The sequence below is a fragment of the Dermacentor variabilis genome, chromosome 9 (genome assembly GCF_050947875.1).
Source record: "Dermacentor variabilis isolate Ectoservices chromosome 9, ASM5094787v1, whole genome shotgun sequence".
Classification (NCBI taxonomy): domain Eukaryota; kingdom Metazoa; phylum Arthropoda; class Arachnida; order Ixodida; family Ixodidae; genus Dermacentor; species Dermacentor variabilis.
In genome coordinates, this window is record NC_134576.1 from 115,519,672 (window position 1) to 115,537,971 (window position 18,300).

Genomic DNA, 18,300 nt, shown 5'->3' on the forward strand with positions numbered 1-18,300 from the left:
GGTTTCATGCGGGGATTGACCACACCACCTCCACGAAATCTGACAACATCGACGTCTCGACATCACAAATTAAAATTATGGGGTTCAATAGAGCAGCGACAGCTAGGTTACAAGCGGGCCTTCCGCAAAGCTGCCCTCGACCGCGTTGAAAGCTCGATGCAGGAGCGAGAAGAAAAAAAAATAACGCGATGTCAGCTATTGAACAAGCACCCCGATCGGCACGAAAATTACGGGACAGGGGCGCATCGGCACTCTTCGACTAAACGGCGATCCAAGGTGGAGGAAAGACGGGCACGCTCACAAGCTGGCTCGCCCGGGTTATTAATTCGGGCTGAGTGGGCGTGCCTGAGTGTCGGGCAACGCCGTGGATCCAAGAAGCCGAAGGCACGACGCAAAACAAAGCATCGCCCGACTTCCGCCTTCCCTGCGCCTTTCCTCTCGTTTTCTGTTTAAAAGACAGTGCGGTTGGCGCAGATGTCCGCCGAGACATTGCCTCAAGGACCCCCCTACTGCCCCCCCCCCCTCCCGCCCGCCTTCCAAAGCGCCATCCATGCGACATGCACCGAGGCGGGCCACGCTGGAACCACGCACGCATCGCGCCGACAGGCATTTCCGCACTCGAGATGGAGACGATCTTTCTCGAGACACGGACCCGTTCCCGTACTAGCAGCCGACACTCGATGCGCGAAATGACCTGCGCGGCTCCTTACTGCGAGGAGACCGGAGAATTCGGCGGAGCTGCCGCCGCAGGCACGAGCTCGCAACGCCGCAAACGCAGGGCAAATGTCCTCACGTCGGGTCGGGCCGGCCGAGCAATGCCGCGCGCGGACCCGGCCGCGCACGGCGACGCGCAGTTGCGGCGGCCCGAAAAGCGAGCGGCGGGCTAGCGTCCGTCGGAGTCGGACTGACGTCCGCTCGCCGGTCGCGTGCGTCCCGGGGCGCGAGCATGCCGCCCGAACTCGAGGGTGGGCCGGGCGGCCGCAGTCGAGAGCGGCAATCAAACGAAGCGGCGGCCGCACGTCGGGACGCTAGGACTAGTAGGGAAGTAGGCCTAACGCCGTCCCGTCGTGTCGCTCAAAATCGATGGGGGTCCCGTAGCGCGTACTGCCTTGCCCCGGCAGCGCGGGCGGCAGCCGGGCTTGCGCACGGGGCTCGTTGCGAAGGGCTTGGCAACAGACGGGAAAACACTCGGACGCAGAGACGCGCACGCTGAGACAGTTCTGTGGCACGCATCGCAAGCGAAGCGCCAGCTCCGACGAGCGAGTTAACAAGCGTCGCGGCTCGCCTTCTGCACCGAGCTGCTATCGGTTACACGGCGAAGGACGCGGAAGAAATGCACATTTCTCGGCGCAACGCGACGCAAAATGGGTGCGGCGACGTTGTTGCCGCGATTCCGCTGCCCGGTTTGTCTTGTCCGGCGCGTTAATCGCAGCGATCACTAGTTTTGGTTGCTGAAGGTTACCGAACAGATGAGCCGTGCAGATCAGCCACACATCCGAGCCGCGATCACTCCGCGCGGCGTCACGACATTGGACGGCATGCCATGCTGGGACCGGGATCGCTGCACGCAGGCGTCCCTCGAGCGCTCGTCAACGACGCGCCAGGCATTGGCAGCGTTTTGCGAGCGTTTTCGCTCGCGATACGGGATAAAAATCGGGCTCTAGCTAAGCCTAACAGTGCCTAGGCTTCTGCGGTCTCCCGTCCAGCCAACGCAACAAACAGGAGGAGGGGGGGAGTGGAACTGATTCGAAGTTGCCCTGCCGAACACAGCTTATTCGCACCATTCAGAGGTGAACCGCGGCTAAAAACGCTGCTCGCTGTGTACTGTATCCATCGGACTCGAAGGCAATGACGTATCGAAACTGTTTCGTCGACGCAGGGGACAATTTTCAAAAGGCTCAAATGGGTCGATCGCAAAAATCGTCTGAACACCCGTGGATCTCGGCGGTGATCAGCCCTTTCGCAGCGTCGTAGCGGCCGAAAAAGTGGTCTGTGCAAAACCTCAGTCCTAACCGATTCGACATGCAAGCAAAAGAAACGTCAACTCACCTGCTTGAGATATTTTTTCGAGCATAATTTTATCCCCGTGATGTGCGCCATGGAACAATAACAGAATCCGCCATTTGCAATGACCCCAGTGCGCATGCGTTATTTAATCAGCGGGAATCATGGGAACGTTCCGATTCAGGCACCGCTTGGCGTCCGCTGCGCGTGTTGGGAACTCGTGTTTTGGGCGTAGTCGTTCTTGAAAACGTACGTGGTTTTTGCGATGTCCGTTCAAAATGCGGCGGAACTGTGTCAACTCGCTAGTACGTTAAATTTTTTTATTCAGAACGTTCCGTACAACCATTTTTGCGGCGTCGACAACGTACTCTTCACTCTCCACCGGCGCTGCTTTCAGTGTTCGCTTGTGTTGCAACAACCTTTCAGCGTGCGCAAACGCGACCAGCTGTGAATGTGTTGCGTGGAGCCTCAAAAAACAGGATCCATGTTTGTTTCGCGTGAACTAGTTGCAGTTCGAGCATCACGTTTTGTTTATGTGTGTGCGCATGGTTCCGTGCGCGCTGTACTTCATGGCATTTGTGCGACCCGCCAAGTTGTTATATGTCTAATATCGTTCGTGGCCTGTGGCGTGCACTGGTTGAAGAGCGTGGCGTTGTCCACTTCCGCTAACAATTATTCTGTCGGTGAAGCATTTCTTTTGCAGGTAACTTTGTCACAGGCAAGTGAAACCTGCGTTGCGAATTTTTGCTTTTAGTCTGTGCGTTATAGGTGCTTCGTTCACGTCAGAGGCTGGAGGATTTTGTTTTTCTTCATAGGTTGTAATGACTGTGATTCGTTGCCTAGCAATGCAGGGCTCATTGTCACATTGATCGTGTACCTTATAATAAAGAGGCGTTAGCGCGCGATTATTTTCGCGTTTGATCAGACATTTCTTTTTGGTATGGCAGCGGTTTGCTGTACGTTGCGTTGGCTGTGCGCTTTTGAACAGTACGTCTAGCTGCGCTTGTCATTCTATTCATATATCATTCATTACTTGCATATAAGCTGCAAGTTATGAGTGCCGTTTCAAAGTAATAATGCAGCGCAGTAAATGAAAGCTGCAAATCGTGTTCCGGTGTTCGTAACCGAGCAGACGACGCGGAGGGACACGTGCGCGAGAGCGTTCCCGATTGGCTGACGCTGGTTGTTTCGCTCCAGGGCGTCGTTTTGAATTTCCAGCCCTACTGCCCTACAGCCAGGGGCCGTATTTTGCAACGACTCTTTCTGGTCTATTCTATTTAATCATTTGTCGCAACCGCTATCCGATCCCAGAGACAACGGCGACGCCGTGCGTTCCAGTGACAGAGGGCGTAAAAAAAAAAAAAAATGTCAGATATCGTTGGGGTAGCTTTTCTTTGGCTCGAATGAACCTGCTACGAGACGAAGTGTACAACTGTTTGCAATTTTTGCGCTAATCTCACAGAGCGAAACTTCATTATTCTTGGCCTGAAGAACGATGCAAGCGCGGTGCACCCCCCCCCCCCCAACCTTGACAAACCTGAAGCTTCTGTCTGCTAGGCATTGTTCGTCGCGTTAGCGGAGTAGCTGCGGGTCACCTCCAAATGGACAATAGTCATGCAGCATGCTTGCGGAAACCCTACCACGCTTTTCCTGCAGAGTTGTCGCTCGGTGCTCTTTATTACTTTTCATAGACGCTGTTTGGTTAGTGTTGTTGAAGCCTCTGGGTAGATAAGTCCAGAAAGTGTACCTCCTGTATCATCCAGAAAGGAAAATAAAATTTTAACAAACGCTACCTATTTTCGCTTCTGCATGTTTCTGACCTGTCTACTGTCTCAACAGCGACTTTCAGTATTAACAAGGCAAAAACAGGCCGAAAACGTTTAATCAATGCAAAAGTTGCCCGTTACATCAGCCATGTGTAACAGTGAGGGTCGTCACGAGGTAAGACTGTACACAAGTTTGTTGTAGAGGATTTCTTTGGCAGCACATTATTCACGGCAACAGGTGTCGCATATTTTGCTGCAATCACCAATGAGATTTAATCAACTAGAATTCACAAATTAGCAAAAGTAATGGCTTTAGCACGCGCATACTTCTGCAATTAAAACAGGCAAGTGCTCAAGGCATGTCTGCCTAAATAGCTATCCTGATACAAGCATCAATTTTGGAGATGTTTTTACAAACGTCTCCTGCAAAACATTATCCTAGGCGTTTTGTACTGTACTGCATAAAAACGGCTTTTAAAGCGAAGTTTTCTTTGCAGATACTCCCAACCTTTTGTGACCATGGCCGAGTTCTGCCATCTGGCTGAATGGCTCACACTTAATTTTATTGCAAACTAACTAGTGGGATAGAACCCCCAGCTGTGCGGATTCAATGTTCTTGTTCCCCAATGTCCTGACCATTACACCACAATTGCACATATACTTCTATTGTGCTAAAGCAAACTAGCTTCGAGACGACTGTCACGTTGCACAGCAAGGCTGCACAAGAGACGCAGGAATGAAATGGGCAAATTCATAGCAATTTGATTAACTGCTTCACATAGAGTCCAAGATGCGTGTTGGACCTGCACAAGTTTTTTTTTTTTTAACGAAGTTATATATGGGAATGAATTTTGAAAATTTCCAAGCATTCCTGTTTCAGGAGGGTAGGTTATCTCAAAATTGATGCTTTCCTCAGGATTTCTGGCAAATGTCTTTCTTGAAGGTGGTTCATTCAACAAGATCACACAATGGTTTATTCTGCACATCTTTGCAATACTTTCACGTTCTGCTCCAGGCAATGTTCTAGAAAACAAATGGAAGGAATCCACGCAAAATGTAAACAGCAGGCCTCCTTGTCTTTGGCCCTCCAGCAGCACTTTGAGGAACTTGCACTGGGGGCCATTAAACACATCGACCATGAATGACTGAAGCTGCTGGCTTGCAATAAACTCCAAACAGTGGAACAAACCTTGCAGCAACTGCCTACACAAATTAATCCGTTGGCAATCCGTTTCACCCAAATGAATGAATGTTCACGCGCTGGCGGCTTCTGCACGTTTCATCGCCCCTGGAAGGTGCTGCAACCCTTTTCTTGTCACGCCGGTACCCACACTCTATGAGTGTTGCTCACAGTAACAGCAAATGATCGCACGAAATGTTGTTGGGAGACAACTGCTTCCAGTCCACCATTCACGCACAGATGATGATCTCAGGCCACTGGTCGTGATTGCAGGGTCCTTATCCTGTGCTACACACAAAACTAAACAAGTGTTCCTAACTAGCCACAGTTCCATCCCTCCAGTTTGCCCCCAACATGCTCGATCTTTTTTTTTTTGCTGGGGATGCTCAATGTGCCGACTGAATTCTTCTCGGTGCTGTCTCTCCGGACTCTGAAAGTACTCAGGCAGAAGGCACAACTGCACATTACAAACATCAACAGCGCAGCCACACTCTCCTCAATATGCCATTAGTGGTGCTCAGATTATCTCGTGCTGAGGGCTGCTTGATGCGCCGCCTCCGAATGGTGCTGGTGACTGGTTGGTGCTGCCCCCCGAGCTGTAGAAGCGCTCCTTCTCCAGCAGTCGGTCGTGGCTGCGGTGCTTGTGCTTGTGCTTGTGCTTCTTGTCTTTCTTCTTCTTCTTCTTCTTGTCTTTGTGTACCTTAGAACTCACACTGACGCTGCCACCGGCGTCGTCTGCTTCGCCGCCCGTGGCAGACGATACCCCGCCAAGTGAAGTAGATGGCGTCACAGACAGTGAAAACACACCCACTGGCACCACAGGGGACGGGTAAGGGGCTGCCGGTGCGCTGACATCAGCGTGAACTGCTTGTGGCTGTGAAATTTCTGGAAGCGGCGTGCCCATCTTGAACATGCTGGAATCGAAGCCTGTCGGCTGGTGGTGAGACGAGGCACCTGAGAGTGAGAAAACAGTTTTACTTATTTGCTTTCTTACAGCTGATGCACGTTGATTCAAGCTTCTAGGCACTGCACATATTTGTTCACAAGTCACCTCAATATGAACTATATACTGCTGAAACAGAATTACAATTTACACACATACAAATAGACGACTGATGCAGAGATATGCCCCTTTCAGGCACCGGTTATTCACCATTCAAAACTGACTTTCTCCAGAATCATGAAAAGTGTACAACCAGATTAGGAATTTCCGATTCTTCAGTGCATTCTGTCAATTTAGCTGAATGTATGACTCCATGCAAGAACACTATATATGCATCAGATAGGAGAACACCAATTATTTCATGTCTAGCATAGTATTTTGAAAGCACCTACCTACTTGAATAATATGCCTCATGAAAAATGTGAGAGTTAGTGAAAGAAGTCATCCCCCTACAATATGACGTACTGATGCCCAGAGCAAACGCCCAGTTGTCTACCTTTCAACCTGTTTTACTAAAATACTTTACATATACTATATTATTAAAGTTTGCAGCACAGCTATAAGCAGAATTTTTCAATATGTATGCAACACATTTTAAATGTGGTTATTTTCATTACGACTTTTGATGTACTATCGTGACATGTGGCACACGGTGCTTGAAGGATGTTACACATATGATCTGCTCTCATTCTGGACATTGTCAACTTCTGCTGTATTGTCATATTCTGTAATGGCAGCATTCTTGAGCCAACAACAGGTGCCCAGAAAGCTGCTCTCTGCTCTGATTGGCTCAAAATATCCAGATTAGTACTCCTGATCAGTTTTGCAGTGACCTGGTATGTGGCACCCTCTCATATAGCAGTTGCCTAAAGATGTGCAAGCAGCCTGAATATAAAATGTAGCCACATGTTGACTATTCCACATGCATGAATGCCCCCTTCCGCATAAGTAGCTATCTGGTGTGTACTTCTGCCTGGAAGGCCAAAAGTTTAATTGGACTGACATCCTGCTTTAAACCGAAATACCCGGAAAAGATGATTGGACAATCAGAATTTCAAACCAGTGCTGCAGAAGGGGAGTACAGATAGCAACAAAGAAGCAGAAAAGAACAGGCTATTAAAATGCTATAAATATACACACATTAAACAGTTAAATGTAATCTTTTCTAGAGATGAACAGAACTTATGCAGTTCTAGCAGGCAATGGCACCGTGGTTACATAATTTCATTAACTAATAAGTTGAATTATCAGAAATAGAAACAATTAAACACTAGGCTATAGCCAAGTAGACCAAACGTTGCACTGATTTTTTGCCTGAAGGTTACAGGGTTCTTCATTTCAGTAATTTGCTTTGAATTAAGTTAAATTTCTAATAACTTGCATTTAAATTAGGGTGAGCCTAGTGCATTTAATACCTGCAGTACTTTCTAGACATGATAGCAAGCACATATACAAGTAACTAGGAACAGTATGTATAAGTTAACTGATAGCAAAATATGCCACATGATTAAAAAAAAAAGCGACTGACAAAGGCAAGAATACCATTACGAACTAAAAAAGTTATGTGCACTGAATGCAGCACAAGTCCCGGATGAAAAAAAAAAAAAAGTGTCGTAACCTATAAAATGTGGAGAAAAGCTACAAACACGTTGATAAAGCATGTGTCACACATACAAAAGCTTAAAGTGAAGCGTACATCATCATACCTATCACATGAAAAAAAAAAAAAAATGCAGGCCACACAGAAAAAACCCATCCATCACACAAAGGTACAAAAAAAAAAAAAACCACACATTGGAAGAATGTGATGCCAGACACTAAATGTCACTGCTCAGTACATAAATCTCCATTCTTTACAGACAGAACAAAGGGGTAAATAAAAGAAGCGGAGGCGTAAGGCATATGGCTTACAATTACTACAATGCTTGCAGTACACACCACACCCTTTCTAACGACTTTACAATGATTAATGTACTAACAAATGTGCAAGGCAAATGACAGTTACCGCGAGGTCAATCCCCCCACTGCCCTTCTACCTTCTTTCCTCACTCTTTGCATGCACTGTGCTTCGACCTTCATAATGTTCGGCAGAGGCAGTCACAAGCACTTGACATTTGTGAATGGGCACTTGTGTTGAGTGCTTCGGATTGTGAACTGTCACGAAAAATGTCAGTGGCTACCTAATAATGAAGCACCTGCAACTATATATATATATATATATATATATATATATATATATATATATATATATATATATATATATATATTAACTCTATGCTCTTCCACTCATAACACCAATGAATCAACTTGCATAGTTTGGTTAATGGTTGACCTGTTTTCTTTGGTGTGAATGGTGGTTATACAATTATGGTCCAATGGCAACCCCCTGCCCCTCCCTACCTCCTCAGGTTAGACAAGGCCATATCTTTTTCTTTAAGAAAATGTACACACCTCAACGTACAGCATTAGTTTGTGTGCATTTATTAACACTATAATGAGCAGCCCCTCTATTTTCTTTGGCATTATGCGCTTCGCTTGTTTCTTGTTTTGTCATGATGGACAGTGGCAAAGCCAGGGGGGGGTGCACAGCAGGCGTGTGCCCTGTCTACCCCCCCCCTTCCCGAAATTTCTCTATTAGTGTGCGAACTGTCCAGCCCCCATCCTCCATCCCTCCCACTTCCTGTCCGTGGTCAACTGAGTGCCCTCTCGGAAAGAAATGGTGGCTGCGCCACTGACGATGGACCGTTATAAACAAACATTCAGCACGAATTAATGCATTTGGAAACATTCACCCGACAGTTGCAAGAAAAAGAAGGCAATGGTAACGTGGTGGAGCACGTTTGCAAATTAGGAAAATGGTCTAGCAAAACACACATTAAAAGAGTATTAACGTGACACTTTCATTCTATGCTCGCTACTTTCATGTCAAGAATGCTACATCATGCTGATAATGCGCATGCTGTTCATGACCTGGAAACATTGGATGTGGAGTGTTAAAGGTATGGAAAGGCATGCAAGATAGATTATCGTTATTTCACGTGGACAAGGTTAGCCCCCTCAAGGAGTGCAAACTTTTTTTTTAGAGTGTAGCAAGCGTGAGGGAGCCCTAAATAATTTACCACGATACAGTAGACTTCTGTTAATTCGACACTGCTTAATTCAGGGATCCTGACTGAATGTGTCTGCCGGTGCCCATACATTTCTACAGGACCAAACACTTGTATTTTGATCTTCAAATTAGCCTTCGCCGGATAATTAGAACTTGGCTGGTCATCTTGCACGCGCCCGACGCCAATGCTAACCGCAGCTGCGACTCCAATGGTGACAGCATCCATCTTGGCGATGCTTCGTACAAAGAATGTGTCGGACACATAACATCTCCAGCCGAAAATGGCTATTTTCGGCCTGCCCCAGGAAGATATCAAAAAAAGATAGCTCACAAAAAATTATTACAGTATTTACATTTTTCTAATGCACACTTTCTTTTCCAAGTTTGTCCAATACAGTCCAATACAAAACCAAAAGCACTTTTGCGGCGTTCGAAACAGCCTGTCGTCAGAGCCAACACGGTCGCCATGGCGATCACCAGACGGCAACCATGAATGGCGGCAGAACGGGAAGACTACAAATGAAGCTGCGCAGGGTGATATGGGCTGGACTAGCTTTGAAGTGAGGGAAGCTCGCAGTAAAATTGAGTATGAAGAACGACCGAGAAATATGGAGGAAAGTAAATGGGCTGGGAGAGTGTTGAGGTATCTGCACAGGAAAAACTTTGATTCACAGTGGAGGAAAAGAACTAGGAAGCTTACCAGCAAGTATGCAGCCTGTAGGGTGGGCAACACAGCAACAAAGAAGGTCAAGCGGAAAGTCAGAGAGGCTGAAATAATCTCACGGGTGGCAGCAATAGAAAGAAAACCTGCCATGAGTAACTATTTAAGAGGAAAAAACAAAATCGGGAAAGAAACAATCTATGATAACTCAAAGGGAAGCTCATTACTTTTCGAAGCGAGATCAGGACGCCTTAGAACACGCACGTATAAAGTGAGATATAAGAAGGAAGAAGAAGCATGTGCTTGCTGCGGTAAAGCAAAGGAAACGATGGAGCATGTTTTATTAGAATGTGAAGACGTCTACTCAGCGGTTGATTTAGGCACCACTGGCCTCCTTGAAGCCCTGGGGTTCAGTGAGAGCAGTGGAAAAGTAAACATGTCCGCAATAGGGATTAGTAAGACGCGACTGGAGGATTGGCGGAAGTAGGGAAATGAGAAAAAACAAAGACGTACAAAAGCACAGTTCGCAATAGGGGATCAGAAAATTTGGTTGTGGGAGTTCATAGTGTTTTCTTCTTTTTGTTATTTAACCTAGGTAGGACATTAGGCAGTATAATAGCAAGAGCTTGGTGGCACAACCCACTGCCTCGTTCCAAAGGGAACGCTCATAACATCCATCCATCCCATCCAGAACGAGTTCTCGCCTAGCATGCAGACTACGATGCACCACTTTCAGTGTGATTATGAAAGTGCATTCATGGGATAAGTTATTTTATGCATCACGGTATAGGCAACATATTGCATCGCATGTTCTTTGCATTTTAGAGAATTGCAGGGAGTCGCAATATGAACTAGTGAAGTACTCAGTCTAGGCGTGGGCCACCGTCATGTTTGTGATTGTTGCAAAGTCGAATGATAAATACAGAATATCAAACATGTGATGAACTGTAGGAAAGTGATATGTTCTGGTTCATTATAATAGTCGGTGATAAAGTGCTGTCTGAGAGTGACGATGGCGAATAAATTTCCTTTTTGTGAAGGTAAAATTAGTTGGCCCGCTCCCCCCCAGAAACAAGATGCATGTTAGATTCGCGTGATTACAGTCAAAGCTTTTCTAGAGCCAGTTGTGGTTTCATTTCCCAGGTTAATGTGTTGTGATGTCAAGTTTCGGAAGGCGGTTACGCGAGAACATTGTGACATTTTGACACACGCTACAGCTAGCATGTCTTGCGTGTGCTGCTACATATTACGGCCACACAGCGCGGGGAAACGTGGACAGGGAGTGAAGAAAGGAAAGGGCGAGCACTTACGTCGGCGCTCATCCTGTCCTTTCTTTGCCTCTTATCCATGGTCGTTTACGCAGTTATGCTATGAGATGAAGTTCTTATAAACTCACCCAAGCTTTTGCAATCCCAAGTTTAACTGCTTGTACATCATCCCTCGCAACGATCAGCAAGGGAAATGAAGAGAATAAAAACGAAGGTCTAACCTCCGTTTCTTAAATTTCTCATTGAAACCACAGTGCCGGTACGTCTGTGTGATGTAAGATTTCAAAACATTTCCTTGAATTTGGGCTGCTGTGGTACACCGAAAAAGTTCACAAAACTTGCCATTTCTATGGCTTTTATAGAACATGACGTAGTCCCTCTTTGCTGATCAACAATTTCAGTGCACACTATTTGAGTGCACACCTCTGTTCATATGTTTAATTGCATTCTCATAAAGAGAAAGTACAGATAGAAAATATGCTTGCTGATATTTTGCAAAGCACAAAGCAACAGGCTGCAAAGTACGTCATAAATGATCCAGTTGCAGCAGACTGACTAGTGAAGCAGTCACAGCACTGCTGAATCTGGAACAGCATTTCATCTCAAATTCATGAGAAGCACACAAGATTTCTGCAAGGCAGAACCTTAATGTACTTTCACAATTTCTCTTCTTACCCGGTCTAGACAACCTAACTGATGACCTGCCAAGCACAAGCTTGACCTGCCTTCTAAAACAACGACTTGCAAAAAAAAAAAAAGGACATGAACCTGATGCAAAGAAAATGCAGTCATTTATTTAGTAAGAAAGAGATGTTGTAAATAAAGATATATTATCTAGAGATCCTTAAAATTGAGTTATCACATCTCGTGGCTTACTGCATATCTCCTTCCTAATGCGAGGCCAAAAGTAATTTATGTATAGATCTTAATCATTCAAATGCATGTCCAGATGGACGGACGGACGGACAGACAGACAGACAGACAGACAGACAGACAGACAGACAAAGACACTTCAGTTCTCCCGTCTCTGTCATCATGCTTACTTTATTACGCTCACTTCGGTCATCCACGGAATGAAACGATCTTCCTGGCAAAATCGTATCCATTTACGATAACCAAAGATTTCGAGCAGCTTTAGCTAACATTGTGTAATCAAAGCATTTTTTGTTTACTGTATGGTTGTAACCTAAGTGAATTTGTATTTACCACTTTACTGTCTTAGTTTGTTACCAATTTATGATGACGTTGTAAACCCTAGCTAAAGCTGTACAATCAGAAGCTGCTGTACTTTAATGTTCTAACTGCTTATACTCGTTTCTTTTTCTCATTTGCTGTAACCCACTCCTCTTTATTGCCTTTGGCCCTGAGGGTAATAATAAATAAATAAATAAATACCTCGTTCACACTACTTGCAGGATTGATTAGGACTCACTGTGAACAAATGACAATAAGGTCACGTTAAAAATCAAATAAAATTATTGCGGTTGATGTCTCAGAGCACATAGAGTCTATGAAAATATAAAGAGGGGAGGGGGGAGGGTCTCCAGATTAACCTTTACCATGTGGGATTCTGTTATCTGTACTTAAATCTGAGTACACAAGCGTTTTTGCATTTCACCCCCGTCAGAATGCGGTCAGCACGACAGGAATCGATCTCGTGGCCTCATGTTCCATAACGACAGAGTAAATGCGGCGGTTACAATAGCATCACCTGCCGACCAACCATTCGTGTCAATATGCAGGATCATTTATATATATCGCAACCAAAAAATATAGATTTTTGTAGTGATAGTGCACAATATATATATTTTCTATGCCTGTGCAGTCATTCATGGTTACCCTAGTTTTTTCTTTCTTTATTTGCTCATCCTACTGTTCGGTTGCGTTTCTAAAAAATATCGACAGCATGTCTTGTTTTCCACATCAGCTCGGACACCTGCTTGTTTTCAAGACAAACTTGCGGTATGCTCTTTAAAAAAAAAAAAAATGGGGGGGGGGGGGTTATGTTTGCTAAGGTAAAGCATTTAAAGCAATTGCAAGGTTTACCACTGCATGTGGAACGCCTCTGGTGGCGTTCTGGCAATACACGCACCCGACATGTAGGCACAACGGGGGCACGCGAGAAAACCGCTGATGTGCAGCAGTGAACAGCAACCTGGCTGATTAGATACCAGGCCCATATAAGCAGGCTTCTTAAAACGCTGGTGCAACGAGGAATGCTGGCAAGCGGTCTTACAAACGTCAGAAGCCTTTAAGATGATACACGGGATGAGACCAAAGAAAAAATACCATTAGCATCTGTGGATTAGTTGGATAGACCCCAACTTCCCGCAGTCGTGCTCTAAACGCGGTCACGCGTGCTGCTCCTTCGACCACATGCTCTGGCTGTACCCGTACAATGTGGGCTCCGACCTTCAATACAGTGGGACGCCTTGCTGAAGAGCTAGGATTTCAAGAACCAACTACAGGCCGCCCAGGGGGCCCGCGACGTCGGGGAGAGTCACCACCTCCCTGTCCCGTCGTGGGTGGAGCCACCAACTTGATTGGGGAGCCTTCGGTTCCCCCGCCAATCAAGTTCCTCAGGACACTCTAATAAAGTTCTTGTCGCTGTCACTGTCATTAGCATTTGTAGCTTGGAAGTTTAGTGTCCCTTTTCTGCTAGGACCACACAGGTGCACAGCAGGCGGTCTGCTAGTGGGTCATTCCACACGAAATGTCCCAGACCCCAAATGTGACCACTGCTGACTCTCTTGGAACAGTTGGTGATTTGTGGGAGTGAGGTTTTGCCGAAGTATCTTTTTTTTTCCTCTAAAAAGATTTCTTGGTGACATCAGTGCTCGTTGAAATCTCCGCGAAAAAGCAAAAGTTAAATTTTTGTTTTAATAAAGCGTGAAACAAGGTACAATGAGAAATCTTGCTTTAGAGAGCATTTACTGGCGTGGTTCTTCTATGTGATGTCATGGGTAAACACATTTATGAATTGTCTGCGTTTGACTCAGCAAAAAAAAAAAAAAAAAGTTTTTAAAAATGCTTTGCACTATATGAGCCCTATGCACTCTACTGAGTCTACTACATGCATCTTGAACCTCCTGTACCTTTTTTATTTTATTACTTTCAGTGCCACCATGCTCCAGATATGATGTTACTGTATCACGGTGTAAATGTATCTCGAAGTGTGCAAATAGCGATTTTTGAGAAGGAATTTAATATTGAATGATTTTCTGATAGTTTTCAAATAATGAACGGCCATTATCACAATTAATACAAAATGATTCTTCACATCCCAGTATTCTTAGCAAGTATCGGTCATAAGATACTATTCTATGAAGGATTGTTTATTAGAAGCACAAATGGAGCATTAGGAGCAAAGTAGTTTCTTGGAATGCACAGGGCTCTTCAGAAAGTGCGGATGATTGCTTTACAGCCAGTAATGACAGCCAGTAATGACAGCCAGTAATGACAGCCAGTAATGACAGCCAGTAAAGTATGGTTACCGAAGTGACCTAGCCTGCTCCACTACGCCAGTTCTCGTGTTATATGTCTATACCATGCCTGCGAGGGTGAAAGTGTACTGTACTTTTGCTATGATGTTAAGTTTATTTGGGAGCAGCAGATGTCTTGAAGTACTCTAAAGGTACCAGAAAAATGCTCGCATTTATGCATAGTGACTGTTTCATTCGAAGACCGAATTGAATAGGACATTGTTTGATTTGTTATCCTAAAGTTCCGAATATTTGCACATCCCTACGTGCATCAAGTAATGCAAACAAGCCTTTCGCGGTCGAACAAGCTCCGCATAATTTTCATTTCACTTTTTTTTTAGAAATTGGAAATGTTTGATATTCTATTTGATACATGTATTAGACAGTCGTTTTCTTCTTTCAAATACTCATACAGTCAACTTCCGTTAATTTGACCCTAATGGAACCAACCGAATCGATCAAATTAAACAAGGTTAATAAGAACGTCAAACACACCACCGATTCACTTGGCAGTATTTGCCAGAGTCTAACATGCCCCCGAATCAAAGGCAAGCCCACTTTTTGTGCCCAAATGAGAAAACTTTTCTAACATAGCAATTACATTAAAGCTCCTAAACAAACCAGAAATCTGCCACACACCTAATTTTGTTAGCAAGGAAAATATATGTTCACAATTGTGCCCAGTTTACCAAGGTCAGCTTCGCAGCAGGGTTCTTAAGGTCAGCTTCACTGCAGTACATTTGCTTTATGCAGTAAAGCTTACAACTGTTTTAAAGGCAGTTTTGGTTTCGTATCTGACTGCGCTGTGCAGGCAATTGTGAGTCCAATTTTCACTGGGGAAAAAATAAAGCCCGCATTAAAATCGGGTAACTGCTGTAATCGGACATTGTGAGCTACAGTTAATCTTGCAAATCTTCCTAGGGCTGGCCAAAAATAGCCGTTTTCGACGAGAGATGACATGTGTTGAAGGCATCCACTGTCCCCCTAAGCTCCGCCGAGAAGGACAATGCCACTAAAGGGGTCGTTGCTGGGGTCACCATAAGGATTAGGTGCCTGCCTGCTGACTGGCCAAGTTTGAATTATCCGATGGAGGCCAATTTTGGGATCAAAATAGCGAAACTTTGGGCCCATAGAAAGGCATGGGTGTCGGCTCCAACTTCCCAAACTACGTAACCGAAAAAAGCGAATTAACCAAAGTCGAAATCACGGAAGTCTAGTGCATTTGATTCAATTCTAAAATGTCATTTGAAAGCCCCCAAAACTTTCTGCCATCTCCCTCATACTCAGTATGGGTGACAATAAAAATGCGGGAAAGAGGGAGGACATGTCGAGGCACCGCAATCGTGTGCGGCACGTGCTCGCAATGGCAGTGCTTAAGATGACTGTCTATTTTTGTGTAGCTGCTGTACCTGTACAATACTAAACATCATTGATGCTCATGTAAAGAACACTGATTTTTGTCTCCCGTGGGCCAGAAAATCCATTTCTTCCACCCCCTGGCAAAGCTCCACCCCCATGGCAAAACAATAGCACTCTATGGCACTTCGCCGCAGGGCAGAATAAACTTTACCGGTTCGAGAAATGTTGTAATCCAAACCAAAACTAAACCGCGATGAAATTGCAGCACGCCGAACCCAAACCGAATCACTAATTTTTTTAGTTCGACACCGTGCTTCTTCTTAAGCCTCGATGTGTGGACCTACACATATGCTGTCAGTAACCTGACAGCATAATGGCGATGACCTAAGTGTCCATAACTTTTCTAGTTGAGGAAGGGGACCAAGATATGGGTCAATGCTTTCATTGTGATTACTAACAGCTTGCTCCCTTTGGGATAACTAAAGCTTCTGACAACAACAACAACAATAATAAAAACCTTCCGTCATCGCTGATTTTAGATGGATATTATGTATAAAAAAAACACAGTGTGCCCACTCGCTCACCTGCAAGCCCCGGTAGCGACTTCGACTGGGAGTCGTCGGAGTAGTTGATGTCAGCCGGCTGAATCGGAACCACAGGTGTGGCCACTGGACCAGACTCCGCGCTACTGTGCGACGCCTCCCTCTGCTGCGGCTGCGCCGACGTTTGCGGCTGCAACGGCACCACTTCTGGCTCCTGGGAAATGACGGACAACGTGTCGGAATGCGAACCAAGACGAACTGTGCCCCGAGCACGCACATCCTAGTACTAGCTACAGCCACGAAGCCTCCGGAGTGCTGAAACCAAGAATGCTTAACAGAAAAAGAACTCAAGTACGTAAATTATTTTGGGTGCTCCGGTGCCTAGGAGTATCTCTTCAGGTTTTAAACATCAGAACGGCCACTTAACGCAAAGGAATGACAAGGAGAAAGTGCCACGCAAGGGCTCCCCTTAAACCTCATGAATAGCAGATCAGTCAAAGGTTGCCTGAAAATTTCTAGCATAACCACAAGAAGCTTTAGCACAGAGGTACACTGTTGGTATCTTTTGTGGACTTGGTATACACATTGGTGAGCTATTCGGTGCTCTTCATACACCTTAGACACTAAGGATTCATTATGCAAAAAAGAAGTGAGGCGTGCAGACAGAACACACGAGTAGAGAAGTGGACAACACGAACGCCGACTATCAACTGAAGGGAGCATTGAGGCGCCTCGGTGCTCTCTTCAGTTGATAGTCGGCGTTCGTGTTGTCCACTTCTCTACTCTTGTGTCCTGTCTGCACGCCTCACTTCTTTTTTGCATAATGAATCCTTACCAACTAGCTCAGCTTTCTGTCGTTCTTAGACATTAAGGAGAAGCATTAAATCAGCTCAGCCTGATACTCTTTCCAAGACCATATTTTTGTTAATTTTAGAGCACGAGGCCGATAACTAGATGAGAAAATGAAGGGTAGACTTTCATTTCTCTAAACTTCGCACCAAAACTACTTCCCCAACATGTCAAAGTGAAGCTACAAATTTCGAAGTATTTTTGCTGTATTTTAGCTATTGTGAAGCAGTAAACGTTTTTGCATAAAAATTACCTGTGCCCAATCAGACCTCATCAAAATCTATGATGCCTCATCAAAATCTATGATCAAAATCTATGCTGAGGTGGTGTCACCATCTGCCCTTTATCATTGCGTCTTGTCTGGCTTACTATTTCTCATGTCAAGGGAAGAGTGGGTTCTTTGGTTTTTGGTTTTTGGCTTTGGTTTTTTGAAGGTAATGTATTGATACGGCTAGGCGTATCATTCTCTTTAAATTCTAGGTTACATTTATTAATTGTCAGTCAGTTTCGTAAAAATGTACTCTGGGGTTTTACTCGCCAAAACCAGAATCTGATTACGAGGCTTGCTGTAATGGGGTAGCACTCCAGATTAATTTTGGCCCTCTGGGGTTCTTTAACATGCGCCTAAACCAAAGTACACAAGCTTTTCTGCATTCAGATTCCACTACCATTGCAATGAGGCTGCCAAGATCTAGGTCAAACTTGCAACCTCGAATTTAGAAGCGCAATTCTATAGTCACTAAGCTACCATGGCAAGCTGTCAGTTTTGTATATCTTTCGCATACTTTTTGTTGACTCAAGTAATCCATTACAGTTGAAACTCCATATAACGAAGTAGGAAAAATCGGCAATTTGTTTCTTTGTATCGAAATTTCGTGGTACTGGAATTCGACCTTTTATGCAAATAAGTACATTTGTCGATCGATTTTTTCTTACACGGAAAGGGGCCGCAGAATTTTTTTAATTATCGGGAAATCGAAAAAAAGAAAGCCAATTTGAACGAGAAAACAATTTTACGAATTTGGGAGTCGGCGACGAATGGCACGATTTCATGCCGTGTCGACGATATCTTCACATCGGCGGTACGAATTAAACGAGGCCAGCCACCGTGCAGTCCGCTCCCCGCGGCTGATAGCG

General features: G+C 45.2%; 2 protein-coding genes across 6 annotated transcripts in view; both read right to left on the reverse strand.

Moving 5' to 3' along the window:
* The window catches only part of LOC142557328 (uncharacterized), a 65,789-nt gene extending 63,637 nt beyond the window's left edge, over positions 1-2,152 (reverse strand). For 2 of the 4 annotated variants that reach the window (XM_075669084.1, XM_075669082.1), the window contains exon 1: positions 2,050-2,152. In XM_075669084.1, coding sequence (XP_075525199.1) covers positions 2,050-2,074 — 25 coding nt within the window. In that variant the 5' untranslated portion in view covers positions 2,075-2,152. The remainder of the gene's footprint in view (positions 1-2,049) is intronic. The other 2 variants (XM_075669083.1, XM_075669085.1) reach the window with 2 other exon arrangements.
* A 1,718-nt stretch (positions 2,153-3,870) lies between these two features.
* Positions 3,871-18,300, reverse strand: part of Taf2 (TATA-box binding protein associated factor 2) — a 66,604-nt gene continuing 52,174 nt past the window's right edge. For both annotated transcript variants that reach the window (XM_075669087.1, XM_075669086.1), the window contains 2 exons: positions 16,357-16,528; positions 3,871-5,904 (listed from right to left, as the gene is read on the reverse strand). In XM_075669087.1, coding sequence (XP_075525202.1) covers positions 5,468-5,904; positions 16,357-16,528 — 609 coding nt within the window. In that variant the 3' untranslated portion in view covers positions 3,871-5,467. The remainder of the gene's footprint in view (positions 5,905-16,356; positions 16,529-18,300) is intronic.